Genomic DNA, 20,302 nt, shown 5'->3' on the forward strand with positions numbered 1-20,302 from the left:
AACTATCTGTGCCACAAAATTGGCATTAAAGAGTGTACACTTATTTTCTAGTTACCGTATATGTGCACTTATGACCTACTTGGCCTACTTACCATATACCCTTATTATTATTATTAGTAATTATGATTAGTAAGTTTGTTTGTTTGCAAATAATTATTAGCATGCATCACAATAACAAGCTACATTTTTATGATTATAATTCGTCTATGGAATTATGTTGGGGACGAATTCACGCGTGATTTGATCGGAACTTGACTGTTAGGGATAGTGTGAATACACTCACTCACTGATACGATATATATAACGATCGATATCAGGTGTACATAATAACAACCGGGACCGACGGCTTAACGTGCTTTCCGAGGCACGGTGGGAAGACCCACAAGGACTAACAACCAGACCGGAAATCTTCGTACCGCCTTTTTTTTCTTAACACTAATAATTACATATATCAAAATAAAATATAGCCTATCTTCCAAGTTGGATCAAACTGCGCACGGTGTGCAAATTTGATTAAAATCGGTTAAGTAGTTTAGGAGTCCATCGTGGACAAACAACGTGACGCGTAATTTATTTGTATTAAGATAAGCTAGCCAAATTAACTAAAATATGTCAATGGGAAACATAAAAAATCAAGTGTATGTGTATGTGAAATCCAGTGGTTTAGCTGTAGCTTTTTTTTCACACACGACTCATGATTTGTTGGACTTTTTGCATGTCATGGAATTCCAATGTGTCATAAGCATTAACAAAACTTTTTCCTTAAAAAATTCCAGTTTTAATTGAGTGAGTCTGAGTAGGCTGAGAGTACAATTTTTAAAAATAACTATTAGAACTTGTAACTATTAGAAATAAAAGTCTCTAATGATAATCGCAATTTTTAAATAAATTAGTTTAACTTACAAATTGAATAACAGTAATAATACATTTTCAACATTTTCTATTGTTTATGTTATATATTTATTGACAAAATGTTCCATAAATGAAAACTAACATAAAATATAATGATGTAAATTAAGGAAAGTGGAAAAAAAATCAATATAACAGTAAATAAAAGCTTTTATTTTGTATATCACATCGAGTTTATATGTTTAATATAATGTCTTTTCAACTTTTTTTCTAAATGTGATATTTTGAGATTGTTCCCGTTAACTTAATACATCTATTCTTATTACATAAAGACAAGAAAAATAATAACTTAAACTAAAGACAACAGTACAACATCAATAGCAATATTGTTACAAGTACTTATTTTTTTTTTTGAAAATTATTGAACAATTAAATCAGTAACATTGTTCTTGGTAACGAGAGCAACAAGGCTGCCGCTCGGAGGTCGTTCCTCTCCCTTCAGCCATTTATCAAATAACTGAGCAACGAAAGTTAAGGGTGTCCACGAGCTAAAGTCAGCTTTAGGCATCCATTTCCTGTTCATTTCTGTGTCCAAAGTGACAGGCAATATGGCTACGGCTAGGGAATTTTCTGGCAAACCTGAATCTTTGGCACCTAAGGATTTGGTGAGTTGGTGAACTGCTGCTTTCGCCAAACCGTAACCGATCATTCCTGGGGTACCTTCTAGGGCAGCTTTAGCTCCGGTTAGCGCAAGAAGTCCACCAGGGCTGAGGTACTTTGATGCAACAGTCGCAGCAATAGTCGAACTCCATACCGACTGCCGCCACATAAGGTCGGTCTGTTTGCTAAGATCCTTGGACGCATTACCTCCAGCCCAGCCACCGGCAACGCAAATCACTGCATTCACTTTTTGACCTTGTAGCGCTGCTCCAAGTTCGTTAACTACGTGTTCCTCTTGTTGGACCCACGAAGCGTCTTTGGGGACGGTGATGTTGACATCGGCGCTCTCGTTCGGATTGAGATCTACGCTAGCAACCCAGAAGTTAGCTTTCTTGAAATGACTGACGCAGGCTGCGCCTAAAGCGCCTCGTCCGCCGTAAACAACGATCCTTCCACTAGCCATTTCGACGTCTTATTCACTCCACGATTCAAATCGACTAAGGCAGTCCGGCCTGTCATGCAACAGGTCTGCGCAAATTACGAGCCAATAACGCAGCGTGAAGTAACCTCGACTCTCACTTTTTATCGAATCCCGTAACACAGATGACTATAAAACCGCAAAATTAATTCAAGATTGTTTTAAGTAGTAGAACGTGAGAATAGTTTGATTCAAATAAAGTATATTGAATATTTTTATCTTAGTTCAATAAGATATTATTCGTAATTCAATTGCAAAATCATATTAAATAACAATAAATTAATGACAAACAAAAAACAAGTTATTAGAACTGAGGGCTGCCATCTGTTAGGCTCAGTGTTGCCGTTTTAGCCATTTTGTGGCTAGATCTAGCGGATTTTCAACGGTTTTAGCCAAAAAACAATCCATTTTAGCCACCAAAATAAATCTAGCTACTTCTGGCTGCTTTTTAGATTGTTACTACATACATATTTTTATTACTATAAAAAGTCTACCGACTAATACATACGGTACCAATACTATCAAACTAAAATACATAGTTAATTTTAGGCAGCACCAATAATGTCCGCATTATGGCAGGGGGATTCCCGAATGAATGTTTATCTTTGACGTAATTTAGGTTCAATCGAATGAAAATGGACCGTATTGCTATTGATGTTGAGCCTAGTTTGTTTTGCATAACGTCAATAGTACTCATGTCAAAATGTCAAACGGAGCGCAATGTTGTTAATGTTTACGCATACGCAATACGCATTTTTTTTTAATTAAAGCGTGTGAAACCGCGGGGCACAGCTAGTATATTATAGTTAGTAATTCAAAGTAAAGTCGTCGTAGTTTTTTTAGGTGTATTTCAAAACTAATTCAAGTTCCAATTAAGCATCAGCACAATTTAGCATTGTGCTGATGCTTAATTGGACTGAGTCACATGCTCTGTAATTGGAAAACGCACACTTTAGCCACTTCTAGCGGAATTTCGAAAGTGATTTATTTACAAAACTGGCAACTTTTTTCTTTGATGTAGCCACAAACTAGATTGTCCTAACGGCAACACTGGTTAGGCTTAAGGCTTGTTAAAAAAGTATCGGTATATCAATGTATCGATATTTTTAATACAATAAATCGATATTTTTAACCGATATATTTTGATTCGATATATCGATACAAAATATCCAATAACGATATATATGTTTTTTTATTTATGTAACTAAAATCGCTTGTACCCAAAACCGTAAAGGATAAGAACGAACGGAAATAAGTAACTGTATTGGCAACTGACCAAGTCGATCATGACATCTGGCGACTGTTATTTTAACTATTAATCGCTTACAAATATATTGTCTTTGTACTAGTATTTGTGTTCAGTCAGAATGATCGCTCAGAATCAGATTAATTATGGTTTTGACACGAAAAGCTAATAACTAGCTGCTGCAGCTAACAATAATGCTGCTAATGTGGCCTGTCGAACTAATAGAATGCCAGACGAGTTGAAGCAATTCCTAGATGCTCCAAATCTATCTCATAAAGAAATCCTAATAAAGTTTTGGATAGACACGAGACATTTTACCCCAGTTCTTTCGAATCTAGCATTTAAATACTTGACACCTACAATCTCCTCTCTACCCTCCGACAGAGTAGCTTCTATCGCTAATTTTCCTAACAATAGGTGCCGTCTGACAGCGGAGCATGTAAAGAGCAGAGTTTTTCTACTTTCGCTACGGGATAAATATTGGTTTGCCTGATACAACGAGTAGGTTTAAAAATATATGTTAGAGTTGGCTTTTTAGTTTTTGATTTTTAGTAATTATTGCCTAATAAAAAGAAATACTGATAAAATATCTTAACAATTTTTAATATCATATTAATAATCGATGCTACGGTCGCTTAGACCGAATATAAAATCATCATATCAAAAATTTTGATCTAGCGGCTACATCGTTCCATAGCTTAATTGGCTGAAGCACCGACACGGTAAGTCGGAGATGCAGGTTCTATCCCCGTTGGAATGGTCGATTTTTGATATGATATCAAAAATTGTTTAGAATCTCCTAATGTGTGGGTAACTCTAAAATAAATTATATGAATTAGAAATGTCTTAATTTTGATTGAATTTTTGTACATTAAAATAATATACAGTTTGTTAAAAATTACTATTAATAATAGTGAGTTAAATAGACTTTTATCGATATGTTGATATTTTTTCCTCGAAATATCGATGTAATTATTGATATTTTAATAAATATCGATACATCGGCATATTAATGTTTTTGCCACTTCCGACATCCCTACCATCTGCCAAGTCGATTTTTTAGCCCATAATAAAAATATGTTAAAATAAAATATTATTTTCATTAAAAGAATTTAAAAGCAATTAATTGCTTTATTATATCTTTATAACACACTTAAAATTAAAAACGAAATTATTAGATTTATTTTTTGTGTGCCAATACTTCTTTTAATTATTTAACTACAGCAGGCCTAGCATGCGCGCCACGACAAAATTTTGTCTACCCCTTTTCTCGTATTATCTCTCTATGTCTACAGTAGCTAACATGCGTGCACGCGATACTCTTCTCGTTACGTCAAGAAGAGATAATCATTAAATTTTAGTGATCTGTGATATTTATCTCTACGGAAGCTAACATGACATCGTAATTTTGTCGAATTTTGTCGTTTTAGGAAGAGAAACTTCTCGTCTTCAATATTATCGACGAGAAAGACGATAAATAAAAAATAAATAAAACCGGGTGCCTATTTTTTGTATACCATGGCGTTTCCCTATTATAATTATATAATTTCGGTATACGAAGAGCGGGAAATGCGAAAAGTCGAGTGAAGTGTGCCATATAATGACACAAAAAACGTATTTGCGCCCTGTTGCTTCTTATTCTAAATAATAATGATAGTAATAATACTTTATTTCAGACCAAAGTATAAGTCGATATTGGGTTAGTACAACAAGACAAGACAACATTCAGAATAAAAAACAAAACAAAATTATATTAAAAAAATCAATAACTAAAAATAAAATTAAATAGAATAAAAGTAAAATCAATTAAAAAAAAAAAATTCAAAAAATTTTAAAAATTAAAAAAAAAAAAAACAATGCGTGATAGAATTACAATTATCTAATGTGGGACAAGATATAAAGCACAACACGAGCATATTGTTTTACATATATAATTAAATTCATTTACTTACGCCGTTTTATTTTCCATATTAGATTTTTTAAATTAGATATACACTTTTTATCTTAGCCAAAAGGCCGAAAACATTGTTAAATAAAACATGTGTCACTCGTTTGAAATTGGTCAATAACCTTGTAAATTCAACTTTACGACATAAGATATAAGAATGATATTCAGTTGGGATTATGGTTGATAATGTTTCTCTACTCGACAAGGCGAAGTCTTCGGAAGAGAATTTTGTCTCTCGTAGTGCGCATGTTAGGGTAATCGAGAAAATACTCGATGTAGACATTAACTCTCTCTCTCTTCAAGAGATATCTCGTTGTATGCATGCTAGGCCGGCTGGTCTCATACCGTCACAAATTCTGTAATGTAAAAATTAAACTTCCATAATGTTTTCTCTGAACATATTCGATGCATTCTTTTAAAATTTATGAAACCTTTGTAAGCATTTAAATTTTAAGCGACTTCATATGACATCACACTACCAAGTAGCAACCCAGAAAATATCAGCGTTAGAATCACGGTCATGCAACTTAGCCCAATTTCAATAGCGAGAGATTAGTACGATAGTGTCATAACTTTTCGTTCGGATTAACGACGCTGTACGTCACTGCTATCGATGGGTGCGGTCACGTAGTGCAAACGTAGTGCAAACGTAGTGCGGTGCGTAACGTAAACGTAGTTCGAACTGCGCACGCCGGTTGAATGACGTTTCATTGTAATTGGTTAAGTATATTGAGGGACGGTTCATTGTAATTGGTTATAATATTTTAAAACATAATCTATCGTCATGCCTCTACACATACCCCTACTACTGTTGTTGCACGACCTGTGTAGAAGACTGTGGCTAGAATGCTAAGTTGACATATGGAAGTTAAATCTCTAGATCTGTCTGTCTGTCTGTCTGTCCGTCTGTCCGTCTGTCTGTCCGTCCGTCCGTCCGTCCGTCTGTCTGTCTCTCTTTCTGTCTGTCTGTTATTTAGTTTCGTTATCTTTAAACTCACGCATTAACAGAGGTTGAATGCAAGTTGAATCTTTGAATGACCTTTATGTTACAAAGCTGTTTTAAGGTTGCCATGTAAAATTTTGAGATTCAAATTTTGTGCGCCAGACTACCATATTGAAATTGATGGAATATTTTATGATTCAAACGCACACGTATTATATCGCATTTTTTCTGTTTTATTTAGTATTACGTAAGCAGAATTTCAGTAACTTTTTATAACCTCCTCCCCTTTGTCAGTGAAAGTCAGTAAAACCCTAACCCTACCCGTACATAGGTATAAACATTTTTAAATGTATTCAGATTTCTTTATTGTTATTCGTATGAATTTATTCATCATAATCATCATTTCAGCCTATTGCAGTCCACTGCTGGACATAGGCCTCCACAAGTTCGCGCCAAAAATGGCATGAACTCATGTGTGTTGCCCATAGTCACCACGCTGGGCAGGCTGGTTGGTGACCCCAGGGCTGACTTTGTCGCACCTAAGACGCTGCTGCCCGTCTTCGGCCTGTGTATTTCAAAGCGAGCAGTTGGATGGCTATCCCGCCAGCGGTCGGCTTTTAAGTTCCAAGGTGAAAATGAATTTATTGCACAATTAGTATTCCAATATTTAAAAGTCTATATTAAATATTGGAATACTAACAAATTGTGCAATAAATAATAGCCAGATGGATGGTTCAATTAAAACCTACCAAATTATGCAAATTAAGAAAACAAGAAATAATAAAAAAAACACTGCTGACGTAACCACCATTTAGACTCCCCGGCTCCCCCTGTCATCAAAAATAAGCAAAACAAAGAACCCTTTCAGTGTTTACGTAATACTTGAATGAACCCTTACTAAAAATTCTTATTTCTGTATATCAATAAAAAAATCTAACAACAAGTTATAATTATGTTGTCCTCCAGTTAAATAGGTTAGATAAAAATTTATAATTTACTTGTAAGATATCATAAAACACATGCATTGGTTTTCAAATAAAAAATAAAATTTTTGCAAATTAAATTACTTTATTTTCATATAAATAACTTATTTTAAACATATCTTACAGTTACGTAATATCTTAAAATATCAAATATCTATTAAGTATATCCTAAAAAGACACAATTATATAATATTTCTTTTTTATGCGCTAAAGTTACTGTTACAATTTGTGTTTTAAATATGTACTTTTTTATTATTCTAAAACTAACATAACAAAAAATAATAATAATAAACAAAAAAATAGCAATAAAGTAGAACAAAAACATTAACCAACAATTGTAGTGTCAAAAGCAATTGTATAGAAAATGCAAATAATAACGTTAATTGCTGTGCTTAAAATTTTAAATACTAGCGTGAGATTGTTCAAAATTACCGCCTTGCGCTGCTGTGGCTCGTTGTTGATATCGAAAATTATAGCAAGAATCACGGAAGCTGTGGCTGAAATTACCTTAAAAAAAATAAAAAAAATAAAATAACAAAAAGCTGTTTTACTTTTTAGCTGTTGAAGGCAGGCTCACTGAATTGGGCCCCACTATTTTTGATTTTTGAATTTATTTTTAATCATTTGTTCGTTATTGTTCGAATGTGAAAATTGTTTGTTCGTCTTTTATTCATTTATAATTAATTAAACAAATGTTCACCACACCAAGGGTGAACATTTGTTTAGTTAATCTATCTATATATAAATAAAAATGACTGATGATTCTCAAGTAATGCTAAGTGCATAACTTGAGAATGTCTTGACAAATTCGGTTAATTTATTTTATTGTACATTCCTTAAGGCCTGTGGAAGGTTTTAACAGTAAAAAAAAATTCACTATTTACTTTTGACAGAATGAAGTCTGTCCGGACAGCTAGTTATAAATAAATAAAAGACGAACAATTTTTACATTCAAACAAACGAGTAACAAATAATTAAAAGTAAAAAAAAAATGAAAAAGTAGAGCCTAGGTCAGTGAGCCCTAAAGGCATCTTTAAATAAAAAAAATAAAAAACAAAAATATAAAAAGAAAAAGTGCTATAACTTAAAACAAAACGCCTAACACATTTCTTTTTTAATTTAATTATGAAGGCACGCTAAAGTGGTCTTGTTCGGAGAGTGCAGGATCAAGACCGAATGTCATTTTGATGACGTCACAGAATACTACACATGTCATCATACCAACAGAGACATGATAAAGCCAAACTGCTATTTTCTTCTCCTTAACATTACAATCTTCGTTTAGAGTCGATATAACTAAGGCCAGTACTCCCGCACTCACCTGCATCAAGGAAATATCAAAATCTAAGCTGTAGTAAACCACCGAACCATAATTATATGTTTTAGTAAGTTAATGTGAAACCACCATTATATAAGCGCTGAACGATCACGAGACTATGGAACACAATTCCCAAAATTCAAATATCAAAAGCGTATACTGCGATGCACGTAATACGTAGATCCGTTATCAACAAATAAGTCTTACTTTCTGTTTAATTGCCTTCTATGAGTCTTGACATGACATCATGTAGTCTCCATTAATAATCAAGTTTACAAACGCAAAAACAAATTATTCAAATCATGCAGATCTAGAAACTAGGAAGTATGTAAGTGCATTAAAACAAGCAAATCTAATGTTAATTATATAAGAAGATATAATAAGTTATAAGTTGGCTTCTAAACAGTCGTCTGTACCATGTTGCCTTTTATATTTTACTCTTTTATACTCTCTACTTTTCTTCCTGTAGTCTTCTAAGACATAAAAAAACTGTCTCTCGGTTGGCAGTAATAATTATTGACCAAACGCAGCACACAGCAGTTGAATTAATAATTGACATTTTATATACGACGCAAATTACAAAATATTATTTATTTACACTTTATTACACACTATAAGTACAAACAGATGAGCTATAATTGTGAGTATTAATTATTATCGAGACTGGAGTACTTAGCATTATACGGTTCACAAAGTTATCACGGAATAAGTGTTCTAGACTTATCTATATAAATAAAAAATAATGTTGTTAAGTGCATATATAAGAGCAAGCGCACTCGAGAATGGCTCGACCAATTCGGCTAATTTATTTTTTGTATGTTCCTTAAGGCCCACGGAAGGTTTTGATACTAAACAAAAAAAAAATACTGTTAACTTTTGACAGAACGAAGTCTGTCCGGGCAGCTAGTTTATCATAATTATATATCACTAGCGGACCCGTCAGACTTCGTTCTGTCAAAAAGATTTGGAATGTGGCAGTTTTTTGTTCGTACCTATTATTAGTATAGTCGGCGCAAAAAAAATCCGAACAGAACCGTCACCCTGATGATAGGCAGTGTGTGAGGTTCAGCTCGGGTGACCAAAATATCTTTGCTTCCACGAAGTTTGGCCACCCTTCTGTAACCCACTAAAAAAACCCTAGTGGGATGTCTACTAGAGGGCTTCAAACTCTCGGTGAACTTAGGGTTCAAACCTGATTGGAAAATAATATAAAGGGACAGTGGGAACCTAAAGTTGACAAATATTTAAAAATTGTGTGCCTCAATGACATAACATAGAGATAGACGGGTAATTAACTGACATGATTGTAGTTAAAAGTGGTGCAAGTCTACGTCACAGAACGCGATTTGGTCCGATCGTGACGTGATATTAAATTAATAATTAAAGATACGTGCCGAAACTAAAAAGAAATAATATCGCGAAGCCAACCGAAATAAAAATCAGTACTAATGATCATAGCTCTTACATTTTTTGACTATTCAATTTGGTCGGGTACGCGATATTATCACTTTTGTTGAGTTTCAGAACGCGACATTAGGTCCTCCAACGCGAACACGCACACGGTTTTGATAGATATGATTGAATTTGAATTTTGTACAGCGATATAAAGTGCAAATTGACTCTTTGAAGTTAGGAACACACGTACATTGCTTAGACAACAGTGATTCTTGTAATTTAATATGAACTTTATTGAATAGCAATAAAGTTCAAATTAACTCTACATTTTAGTTAGAAACCGTTTGTATGGGAAAAAGAAAAGGGCTGTTTTTAGGGTTTTCCCGGAAATGATTCAAGTTTTTCTGGCTGTAAAAACCATCCTTGGACTTCAAGGAACATTTAGAAAAAAGAATTGGTAAAATTGGTCCAGCCGGCCTAGCATGCATACAACGAGATATCTCTTGACGAGAGAGAGAGATAATGTCTACATCGAGTATTTTCTCGATTACCCTAACATGCGCACTACGAGAGACAAAATTCTCTTCCGAAGACTTCGCCTTGTCGAGTAGAGAAACATTATCAACCATAATCACAACTGAATATCATTCTTATTTCTTATGTCGTAAAGTTGAATTTACAAGGTTATTGACCAATCGTGCCAAACCGGGATGAGCCAACGTTTGTATAATTTCAAACGAGTGACACATGTTTTATTTAACAATGTTCTCGGCCTTTTGGCTAAGATAAAAAGTGTATATCTAATTTAAAAAATCTAATATGGAAAATAAAACGGCGTAAGTAAATGAATTTAATTATATATGTAAAACAATATGCTCGTGTTGTGCTTTATATCTTGTTGCACATTAGATAATTGTAATTCTATCACGCATTATTTATTTATTTTTAATTTTTAAAATTTTTTGAATTTTTGATTTTTTTTTTTTTGATTATAGATTTTACTTTTATTCTATTTAATTTTATTTTTACTTATTGATTTTTTTAATATAATTTTGTTTTGTTTTTTATTCTGAATGTTGTCTTGTCTTGTTGTACTAACCCAATATGGACTTATACTTTGGTCTGAAATAAAGTATTATTATTATTATTATTTAGAATAAGAAGCAACAGGGCGCAAATACGTTTTTTGTGTCATTATATGGCACACTTCACTCGACTTTTTGCATTTCCCGCTCTTCGTATACCGAAATTATATAATTATAATAGGGAAACGCCATGGTATACAAAAAATAGGCACCCGGTTTTATTTATTTTTTATTTATCGTCTTTCTCGTCGATAATATTGAAAACGAGAAGTTTCTCTTCCTAAAACGACAAAATTCGACAAAATTACGATGTCATGTTAGCTTCCGTAGAGATAAATATCACAGATCACTAAAATTTAATGATTATCTCTTCTATTGACGTAACGAGAAGAGTATCGCGTGCACGCATGTTAGCTACTGTAGACATAGAGAGATAATACGAGAAAAGGGGTAGACAAAATTTTGTCGTGGCGCGCATGCTAGGCCTGCAGGCGTTGTTGAGTTATGCGCTTACCAACACATTTTGCGATTCACTTTTATATTATAAGATTAAGCTGGGATTTGACGATCAGCTTTTCACGTCACTTCCGTGTTCTACACCGAGGTAACTTTTACATAAGTTCCGTGATGATTTTAATCCTTAACATATTTGGTATTCTGAGAAATTCATAACTATCTTTTATTTATATAAGAAAAAACATTAGTTCTATTCTTAGTCCTCTCTTGAGAAACTCTCTTACTCTTTACTATATTGCTTAAAAGCAAAAAAAAATAGATAAGTTTTGTAAGATTAAACTAACTAAAGAAATTATACGTAAGCAATAACGATTTGCACTTTTTCCAAAGAGATTTGGACGAAAATACGCTTATTGAATAATTTTATTCAGTTTTAATTCGATGTCGCATTTCCTTTCCTTAAATATTCGTTATTTATATATTTGAGCCGTTCAAGTATCAGCGGATTGTTTGAATATTCTATCCCAAAAGCGGATATCACGATATTTGTAACGGATATAACGAATATAAATATAACTATGACGTCATTAAGTATGACTGCTGAGGGCTGGTCGTTGTCGTCATTCAGGTCCAACCCGCCGATCACTACGAATAGTAATCCAACGAGAAGCTAAAAGAATGAAATTAAAAGGAAATTAAAGTATCGATGTACCTATCAAGCGTCTTTTAAAATGTAGGTAGTTATGGCAACGTTTGCTCTAACGAATAAGCACAACTTTTTAATTCAAACCCAATTATATTTATGTCGCTAACCACCTCATTCGTCATTGTAATGCAAAGCCAAGAGCAGATTGAAGACCCGACAGTCAGACATAGAAAAACGTACTGAGGCCGAATAGCTTTGATACATGAACTTTGTAAAATGTAAAATGTTTAGTTGCTCTATATGAAACTCGCTTTGAAATTAAATATTAGCGTTAGCTTTCATGCTTCGTCAACTTTGAACATTTTTGTACTGTACCTTACGTATACATTTGTATAATTACTAATCAAATTCCAGATAACTTGCAAGAGATGAATCGAAAGCAGATACAAGAATATTCAATACAGTGACAACAAATGCAATCGCTGTGGTTGCGTAATTAATATTGAGAGCCGACGTCCGATGTTGTGGCTTATGGAAATGACAATCTCGAAGCAGGTTCAGAGTGAGCAGCACTAGACCCATCGCCACCTGGAAACCTTAACATTTACCCTAACCGACACGCACTGGGGTTGGTGTTATTGATATTTTTACTATACTTCAGTAATGTAATATTTCACCTAATATTAAGTGGATTTTTGTTTCTTTCTATAATTATTAAAATCAGAAACAATGCGGGGTTTGATCGATTTAAGTAATTCTTTCTCTATTAACCAACCCGCCTGCCCAGCGTGGTGACTATGGGCAACACACATGAGTTCACGCATTTTTGGCGCGAACTTGTGGAGGTCTATGTCCAGCAGTGGACTGCAATAGGCTGGAATGATGATTCTCTATTAAAGATTATAGGAGAGTGAAGAAGTAACTGTACCAGGCAACCTACCGACATAATATTAGGTCCTTACATGTGAAATTGGCGTTTTGTCGTACTGGCCACTGATCTCAAATATTTCCTCTTTTTGGTTAAGAATTCCACATTCAAATTTATACAGCTATTTACTCATGCATTTACGTTTCGAAAATTGTAATTCATTTGTTTTTTCTTCTTTTGTTTTTCATCTTTGTGTCACTCAGTTTACAAAATGGAAAACTTGAATTATCGTGTTATTTCCGTAGTTCCACCGTGGCACCAGCGCGCAAAAATGGCTCGAAAGGTCAATGATATCTATGGCTGCGGTGTAGTAAAAGAAAACATAGATCGTTTTTAGTTCCAACGTTTTCGTTCTGGAAATTTCAACCTGCAGAACAAGCCCCGTGGACGGCCGGAGACCAAAGTTGATAATGAAGAATTGAAGGCTATTGTGGAAGTGGATCCATCACAAATCACGTCCGTGTTAGTTGCAGGTATTAGTTATAAACTGTTTTAATTCACTTGAAGCAAATTGGGAAGGTAAAAAAGATTGAAAGGATAAGGTACCTAACCTTATGAATTGAGTGAAGTAAGCCGACAAACACGCTAAGACTGCTGCATTACATTACAAAACCGGCATAATACTGAAAATTTTTAAGTCGAATCACTACATGTGATGATAAGTGAATCATGTACGATAATCGGAAGCGCTCATCGGAATGGAAAAAACCCTGGCGAGCCAGCCAAATCGTTTTGTTTTTTTACGTGGGGAAAATCTATCATGGATACCCTCCAGCGCGGGGGCGCCAGAGGGTTATGTCAGACTCCTACTGACTAAAAAACTACCACGTGTGAGCAATCGTCCGCCTGGGTGAGGTGAGATAGGGTCGCGCTAGCATTCGCCACCTCACCCCGGGGCCAGCCAAATCCTGCCTCAAGCGAAAATTGACTCGAAAAAAAGTTACTTGTGAGCGTTCGGTGGACTAATGCCGGTGTCGTTCACTACAGCTTTCTTAAATCTGGCCAGACGATTACGGCAGATATCTATTGTCAGCAACAGCAAACCATGAAGAAAAGCTAGCTGCTAAACAACCGAGGCTAGTTAATCGCTCTAGGCCACTGCTGCTTCAGGACAACGCTAGACCACACACTACACAACAAACGGCTACCAAATTAGAGGAGCTACGATTGGAATGTCTAAGACAACCATCGTACTCCCCGGACCTTGCTCCGACAGATTACAATTTTTTTCGAAAATTTGACAACTTCTTATAAGGGAAAAAAATTCAAGTCCGATGGGGCAATCCAAACCGACTTCAAACAGTTTATTGATTCAAGTCCGAATGTTTTTTTTAGTAAAGGTATTATTGAACTACCTATAAAATGGCAAAAGTGCTTAGACAACAATGGTACATACTTTAATTAATTAAATATATTATGTATTAAAAAAAACTCGACTTTATACAAACAACAACTACTACGAAACGCCAATTTCATATGTAAAGGGATTTCATAGGGAAGGAAGAAGAATATATACAAGGCAAAGGTAATAGTCGTAATACGATTTTTTTTTAATTACTTAATACTAACCTGTAATACTATAGAGATAGATATAAGGACCACCAACAGCATGTAAAATTCGTGTTTAGGGCCGACTTGAAGTACATATTTGAGTTGTGAAGCATTTGATGTCAATAGGGCGATGTCGAGCATACCCTGAGCGACGGTTTTCTTGGTAGCATATCGGTTGGCATCCAGCCCCTTCATCTGTAATCATAAATAATAAAAAAAAAACTTAAAAAATTGGCATGACCCATTGTTTAGGAAAGAAAAATATATTTTTTGTTAGTATACTTTTAAGGTAATAATATTTTAGTATTTTTTAAATTAAAGTTACAAGTGGCTACACCTACCAATAGAGAGATATTTTAACTGAGTTGAATAAAAGGAGTCCCCTTTTGAGGCCTTTTCAATTCGACTGTGTTTTATGTACATTACCTTATAACTTTTTACTGTGTACCGATTTGATGATTTCTTTTTTGATCAAAAGATGTTTCTTGTCGTATGTTCCCATTTAAATTTGATCGAGATATGACAGCTTGATAATTATACTGCTATTTGATTTAAGCCTAATAATGTATTTATTTGATTATTTTTCGAATGCCTACATTGTTTCCCTAAACAACCTACAACCACGCGGAATGGTACTAAGAATAATCGCTATTCCGATTCTCTGGGCACAAATCCACCAGCCCTCTTGTCACCTGTGGAGGCAATAAGACTACTGCTAATCCAGCTTTCTCCGCGGCGCCTCCTGCTCCTAAAGCTGTCTCCCTGACTAGGAACGAAACAAGTGTGTCAGCGTAGGTTGCATCCCACAAAAGCACCAAGTCCTTTAGCACCCAAGTACTTAGGTTGTCGAAGTTTGTCTCGTTCGTATATACATAACAACCAAAAATATTTAAGAACTTTAATTATTTTACAAAGAAATTAAATAAACATTAACAAAAAGTAAAAAGTGAGAACTTTTTACTTTGGTTCATGTGGATTTACGATGTCCACGTAAAATATTTCCCAAAATAAAATATGAATAATGATAGCACTTATTGAACTTAATTATATGAGGTACAACATAAATAAATGAGTATCACATTTAATAAAATTTCATTGAGTGAAAAATTTATTTTGAAGATTCGGACTAGGTACATTAAACAATTTTACAAAAACTCCAATAAAAAGTATCACTGGTCTATTAATAACGAAGTTTAACGGCCGATTTCGACGGTTGTGGATAAAAATTTTCCTCCTGCAAGTAAGTTACGAGTAGACATTAACAGTAAGAGGTAGAATAGGCCATTAGGACCTGTTTGTCCTCAATTAATAAACTACAGCTTTTAGGTTAATACTTGCGAATAGAAATATCACAACTGTGAAACAGACCCTAAGCAAATTACCGTTTCATAGACTTCCGTCGATGCATCTTGATTGGTCAACGCATCATCTATATTCACTTCACTTTTGTCACTAGTGTTGGACTCGGTTTTATTTTTATTCTCGTCCATATTTGTTATCTAAATGTAAATAATTTTATATATACGTATATTCAACAGTTTACTACACGAGTTTGCGTGCTAATAAAAACTGAAGATTTAGTTACGTTTAACGGAAACCGTACAATTGGTTTCCTTTAAACAAGGCCAGTAGCTTCCGGAAATATGCACAAATTCTCGCTTTTTAAGCGTAAATTGATTAATCAAAATGTTTATCTAGTTATTTAATATTTCTAATAAAAATGCATTATTTTATTTTAAATAAGTGTCGATTTCAATGGCATTGGATTTTGTAACTAATAAATTACGAATTGAAATTAATAATATTATTTATCCCTTCAGCCTATCGCAGTCTAGACCAGCAGTTGGATTGTTATCCCACCATCGGTCGGTTTTTTAAATTCCAAAGTAGTAGTTAAACTGTATTATCACTGTTTAACCACAAATACTGCTGGCTGCTGGCTGTGTGGCTACGGCACTAAAGAATTTAGCCACCCCCTCTCTTCCCGTGGGTGTCGTAAGAGGCGACTAAGGGATAACAAGGTTCCACAACCACCTTGGAACTTAAGAAGCCGACCGATGGCGGGATAACCATCCAACTACTGGCTTTGAAATACACAGGCCGAAGACGGGCAGCAGCGTCTTCGGTGCGACAAAGCCAGTACTGCGGTCACCAACCCGCCTGCCCAGCGTGGTGACTATGGGCAAAACACATGAGTTCACGTTATATTTGGCGTAAACTTGTGGAGGCCTATGTCCAGCAGTGGACTGTATAGGCTGTAATGATGAACCACAAATACACAGGCCGAAAACGGGGAGCAGCGTCTTCGGTGCGATAAAGCCAGCCCTGCGGTCACCAACCCGCCTGCCCAGCGTGGTGACTATGGGCAATACAGATGAGTTCACGCCATTTTTGGCGTGAACTTGTAGAGCAGTGGAGTGGAAATATATGCGTTCGCACCAAACATTATGGTGCGAACTCATATGTTTTGCCCATATAACCTTTACGTGCCTTGAAAATTATCTTTAGGTATTTAAAAGTCCATCCGGTAACTATTATCAGAAAAATCTAACGAGCATCGGATGTATAAATCTTATAATAGATAGGGTTCTGTTATGCAAATATGAAAAGATAGAGAATTTAACTATTATTCACTTGTAATCTGTTATAATAAAATGTATTTACTTCCAAATATGAGTTTTAGGGGTCTACAGGGAATGTCATAATTGCTCATAATTTTGGATTAGCCCGACTGGGGAAGTACCTCAGCCATATAGAAAATCACAACTATACATTAGTCTCTAGTAGTTTTGTGTTCCTGTGGGGAGAATGATAGAGAGAATTCCTGAGCTTGCAATGCATTATAGGTGTTACATATGCTACGGTGCCCGCGTAACATCAGGCGAATCGTACGCTTTTCTGTAACCTTGGTAATAGATAATAAAAAAGATTTATACTTTTTCTTTTACGACATAAATGTTAATATAAGTATAATTTCTCTTGCATAGAACCTATTAAGGACAAATACAACGTATTATAATTAAATATTTAACTGTGCACAACTCGCCGGAGCCATCCCTGCTGAAAATCGCAAATAAAAAACGATGACTTGTATGTGAAGTTATTGTAAACTATTGTGTGTTTGAAACAGGGATTCCAAAATTTTCATAGAATTTTTATCTGTTTTTATCTGGGCTATCTGGAATCGTTTTTTATTTGGAATTTTCAGCAGGGATCTCTATTAGTCATTACATACCTAGTAAAAAACAATGTGGCTTCCCACTGTCTGTGTGTTTAGATCTTTAAAAACACGCAACGGATTTTGATGCGGTTTTCCTTAGTAAATATAGTGATTCCAGAGGAAGGTTTATATGTATAACTAGCTGTGCCGTGCGGTTTCACACGCGTTACGCGCTATTCAAATCGGACCAGTAGTTTCTGAGATTAGCGCGTTCAAACAAACAAACAAACAAACTCTTTAGCTTTATAATATTAGTATAGATACATGCATAATATAGTAGAACAACACTGATAGATTTTACAACCGTGCGAAGCCGGAGCGGGTCGCTAGTATATTATAATTTGAACTTTTACTTCCTCACTTAGGTATTTTATTATCATATGTTGTATTTATATAGATTAATTATTTTTTAATCTAAACTAATAAATGGAGAGACGGCTTTTTTAGTAAATAGAGTGATTCCAGTGGAAGGGTTATACATGCATAATATACTAGAGGAACATTGATAGATTTCTAATGTGATCTCGTAAATACATTTTTTTTGCGCTTACATTGCAAATATATTTTATATTTTAATATCAGCATTGCAACCGTTTGAAATACACAGGCCTAAGACGGGCAGCAGCGTCTTCGGTGCGACAAAGCTAGTACTGCGGTCACCAACCCGCCTGCCCAGCGTGGTGACTATGGGCAAAACACATGAGTTCACGTTATTTTTGGCGTAAGCTTGTGGAGGCCTATGTCCAGCAGTGGACTGTATAGGCTGTAATGATGATGATGATGATTGCAACCGTGCAAAGTCGAGCGGGTCGCTAGTTAAATAAAAATTAGGAAGTTTACAAAAAAAAGACAAGATTATTATAACAAAATAAAAACCGGCCAAGTGCGTGTCGGACTCGGGCACGAAGGGTTTCGAACCACAAACCAACAAAAAAAATTTGTCTAAATATTTTTTACTTCAATTTTATTATTTGTTATTAAAGTAAAAATATTTCTGAGTATTTTGTGAATATTTCAAGTACCTACCTGTTGCTTTTATTGACATCGAGCAAAAAAAGAGCAAAAAAATCGCGTTTGTTGTATTGAGCCCCTCTTAAATATTTATTTTATTTTGTTTTTAGTATTTTTATTATAGCGGCAACAGAAATACATAATTTGTGAAAATTTCAACATTCTGGCTATCATGGTTCTTGAGATACAACCTGGTAACAGATAGACAGACGGACGGACGGACAGCGAAGTCTTAGTAATAGGGTCCCGTTTTTACCCTTTCGGTATGGAACCCTAAAAATTACTTTCAAGTAACTTTGCACAATATGCACCTTTATTTATAGTCATTGCAATAGTTGCAACAGACACCATCTTAGAGTTTTTTTTTTCTAATATAATATAGTATCTACATGGGTTTAATAATAGGAATAGTAAGGTGTTTATTAAACTCTGCTTTGCCAGATCTCACATTGAGTAGACACCTACTTATAATAACAGGTGATGTATAAACATTGTTTTTTTTATCTCACGATGTATAAAATACTGGTTTGACCTTTTAAGCGCAAATATTTTTTATCTCAATAATTGTTCGATTAATGCTAATTATAAAAAAAAATAGTTTTGTCGGTGTTAACAAAAGTATACATAGTACAATATTGATCCAATAGTATCGAAGCAAATAAGATGTGATAGACGGACATACATGCACAATAATGCCTTAAATCCAGAAAAAAAACAAAGAAGTATAACAACTTTATCTTTAGATAAATAAACCACCATGTATTTTATATGAAAGATACTTTGTTTTATCAATTTAAAATAAATACTGTTCAAAAAGGTTCAATAGGTATATTCCTCTATTTATATTATAATATTTTTGAAAAACCTTTAATTATGAAAAAAAACTATTTAACTAATAATTGATTGAAATATTTGAAATAATTTATAAAAACAACTATGCTTACCCCATTTCTAATCCCACTTGGAAAAATTGATGCCATGTTGTCAGATATAATATCTTAACTTTATGATAATAATTATAATTATTTAATTTAACCAATTAACAAAAAAAAAAACTAAAATATCTGATAGTAGATAATTCGCAATATATAAATTTCTCATTTCTAACCGTATTAAGAATTTACAAGACAATGCATTTTGTCTCATACGTAAGCAACAAAGAGAAATAATAAAATCGATGATACTTGACAACGACGATCAACAAAGCAACGTAAATTTCAACTTATTGTTGTAAGTATTGAACTTTATAAAGTTCAAAACTTTAACGTTTTATTATTTTGTGAGTTTATATCACACAGATAAAAATCAAATTCAATGAATGAATACAATATATACCAAAATATTATAATAATTTTGAAAAACTGTATAAACTTATCAAATTATTTTATATTTAACCTAACTTGAATGTTAAAAATTAGAATATATTTTTCTACGCAAATTTATTCGTTTACTAGTAACTTTTCACTCATCAGACCTTAAGTGTAAATTATATACCGTTATCATAATACATGAAAGTAAATATTTATAGCTGTAATCATAAATTATTACTACAATACTTCGCAATTTAGCGCTTTTGTTTTCGCTC

The 20,302-nt window shown here is 34.1% G+C and overlaps 2 protein-coding genes across 2 annotated transcripts; both read right to left on the minus strand.

The window, feature by feature from the left end:
• Window positions 1–1,041: 1,041 nt before the first annotated feature.
• On the minus strand, window positions 1,042–2,069 carry LOC123661897 (dihydropteridine reductase). Its single transcript, XM_045596833.1, has one exon. The coding sequence runs from the start codon at window positions 1,970–1,972 to the stop codon at window positions 1,268–1,270; it is 705 nt and encodes a 234-aa protein (XP_045452789.1). The 5' UTR covers window positions 1,973–2,069; the 3' UTR covers window positions 1,042–1,267.
• A 9,725-nt stretch (window positions 2,070–11,794) lies between these two features.
• LOC123661815 (ninjurin-2-like) lies at window positions 11,795–19,697 on the minus strand. The gene is made up of 3 exons (XM_045596755.1): window positions 19,662–19,697; window positions 14,505–14,681; window positions 11,795–12,031 (listed from the first exon to the last, which is right to left on the minus strand). The coding sequence occupies exons 1-3, from the start codon at window positions 19,695–19,697 to the stop codon at window positions 11,795–11,797; spliced, it is 450 nt and encodes a 149-aa protein (XP_045452711.1).
• Window positions 19,698–20,302: the final 605 nt, after the last annotated feature.

The sequence above is a fragment of the Melitaea cinxia genome, chromosome 17 (assembly GCF_905220565.1).
Source record: "Melitaea cinxia chromosome 17, ilMelCinx1.1, whole genome shotgun sequence".
Lineage (NCBI taxonomy): Eukaryota > Metazoa > Arthropoda > Insecta > Lepidoptera > Nymphalidae > Melitaea > Melitaea cinxia.

What these genes read in the sequence shown, in the direction of transcription:
- LOC123661897 (XM_045596833.1), bottom strand. Translation starts at nt 1,972, where the DNA reads ATGGCTAGTGGAAGGATCGTTGTTTACGGCGGACGAGGCGCTTTAGGC.
- LOC123661815 (XM_045596755.1), bottom strand. Translation starts at nt 19,697, where the DNA reads ATGGCATCAATTTTTCCAAGTGGGATTAGAAATGGG. An exon ending in CAAGTGGGATTAGAAATGGG is followed by an intron (nt 14,682 to 19,661) that starts GTAAGCATAGTT and finishes TTATGATTACAG; the next exon opens with ATGAAGGGGCTGGATGCCAA. An exon ending in CTATCTCTATAGTATTACAG is followed by an intron (nt 12,032 to 14,504) that starts GTTAGTATTAAG and finishes TCATTCTTTTAG; the next exon opens with CTTCTCGTTGGATTACTATT.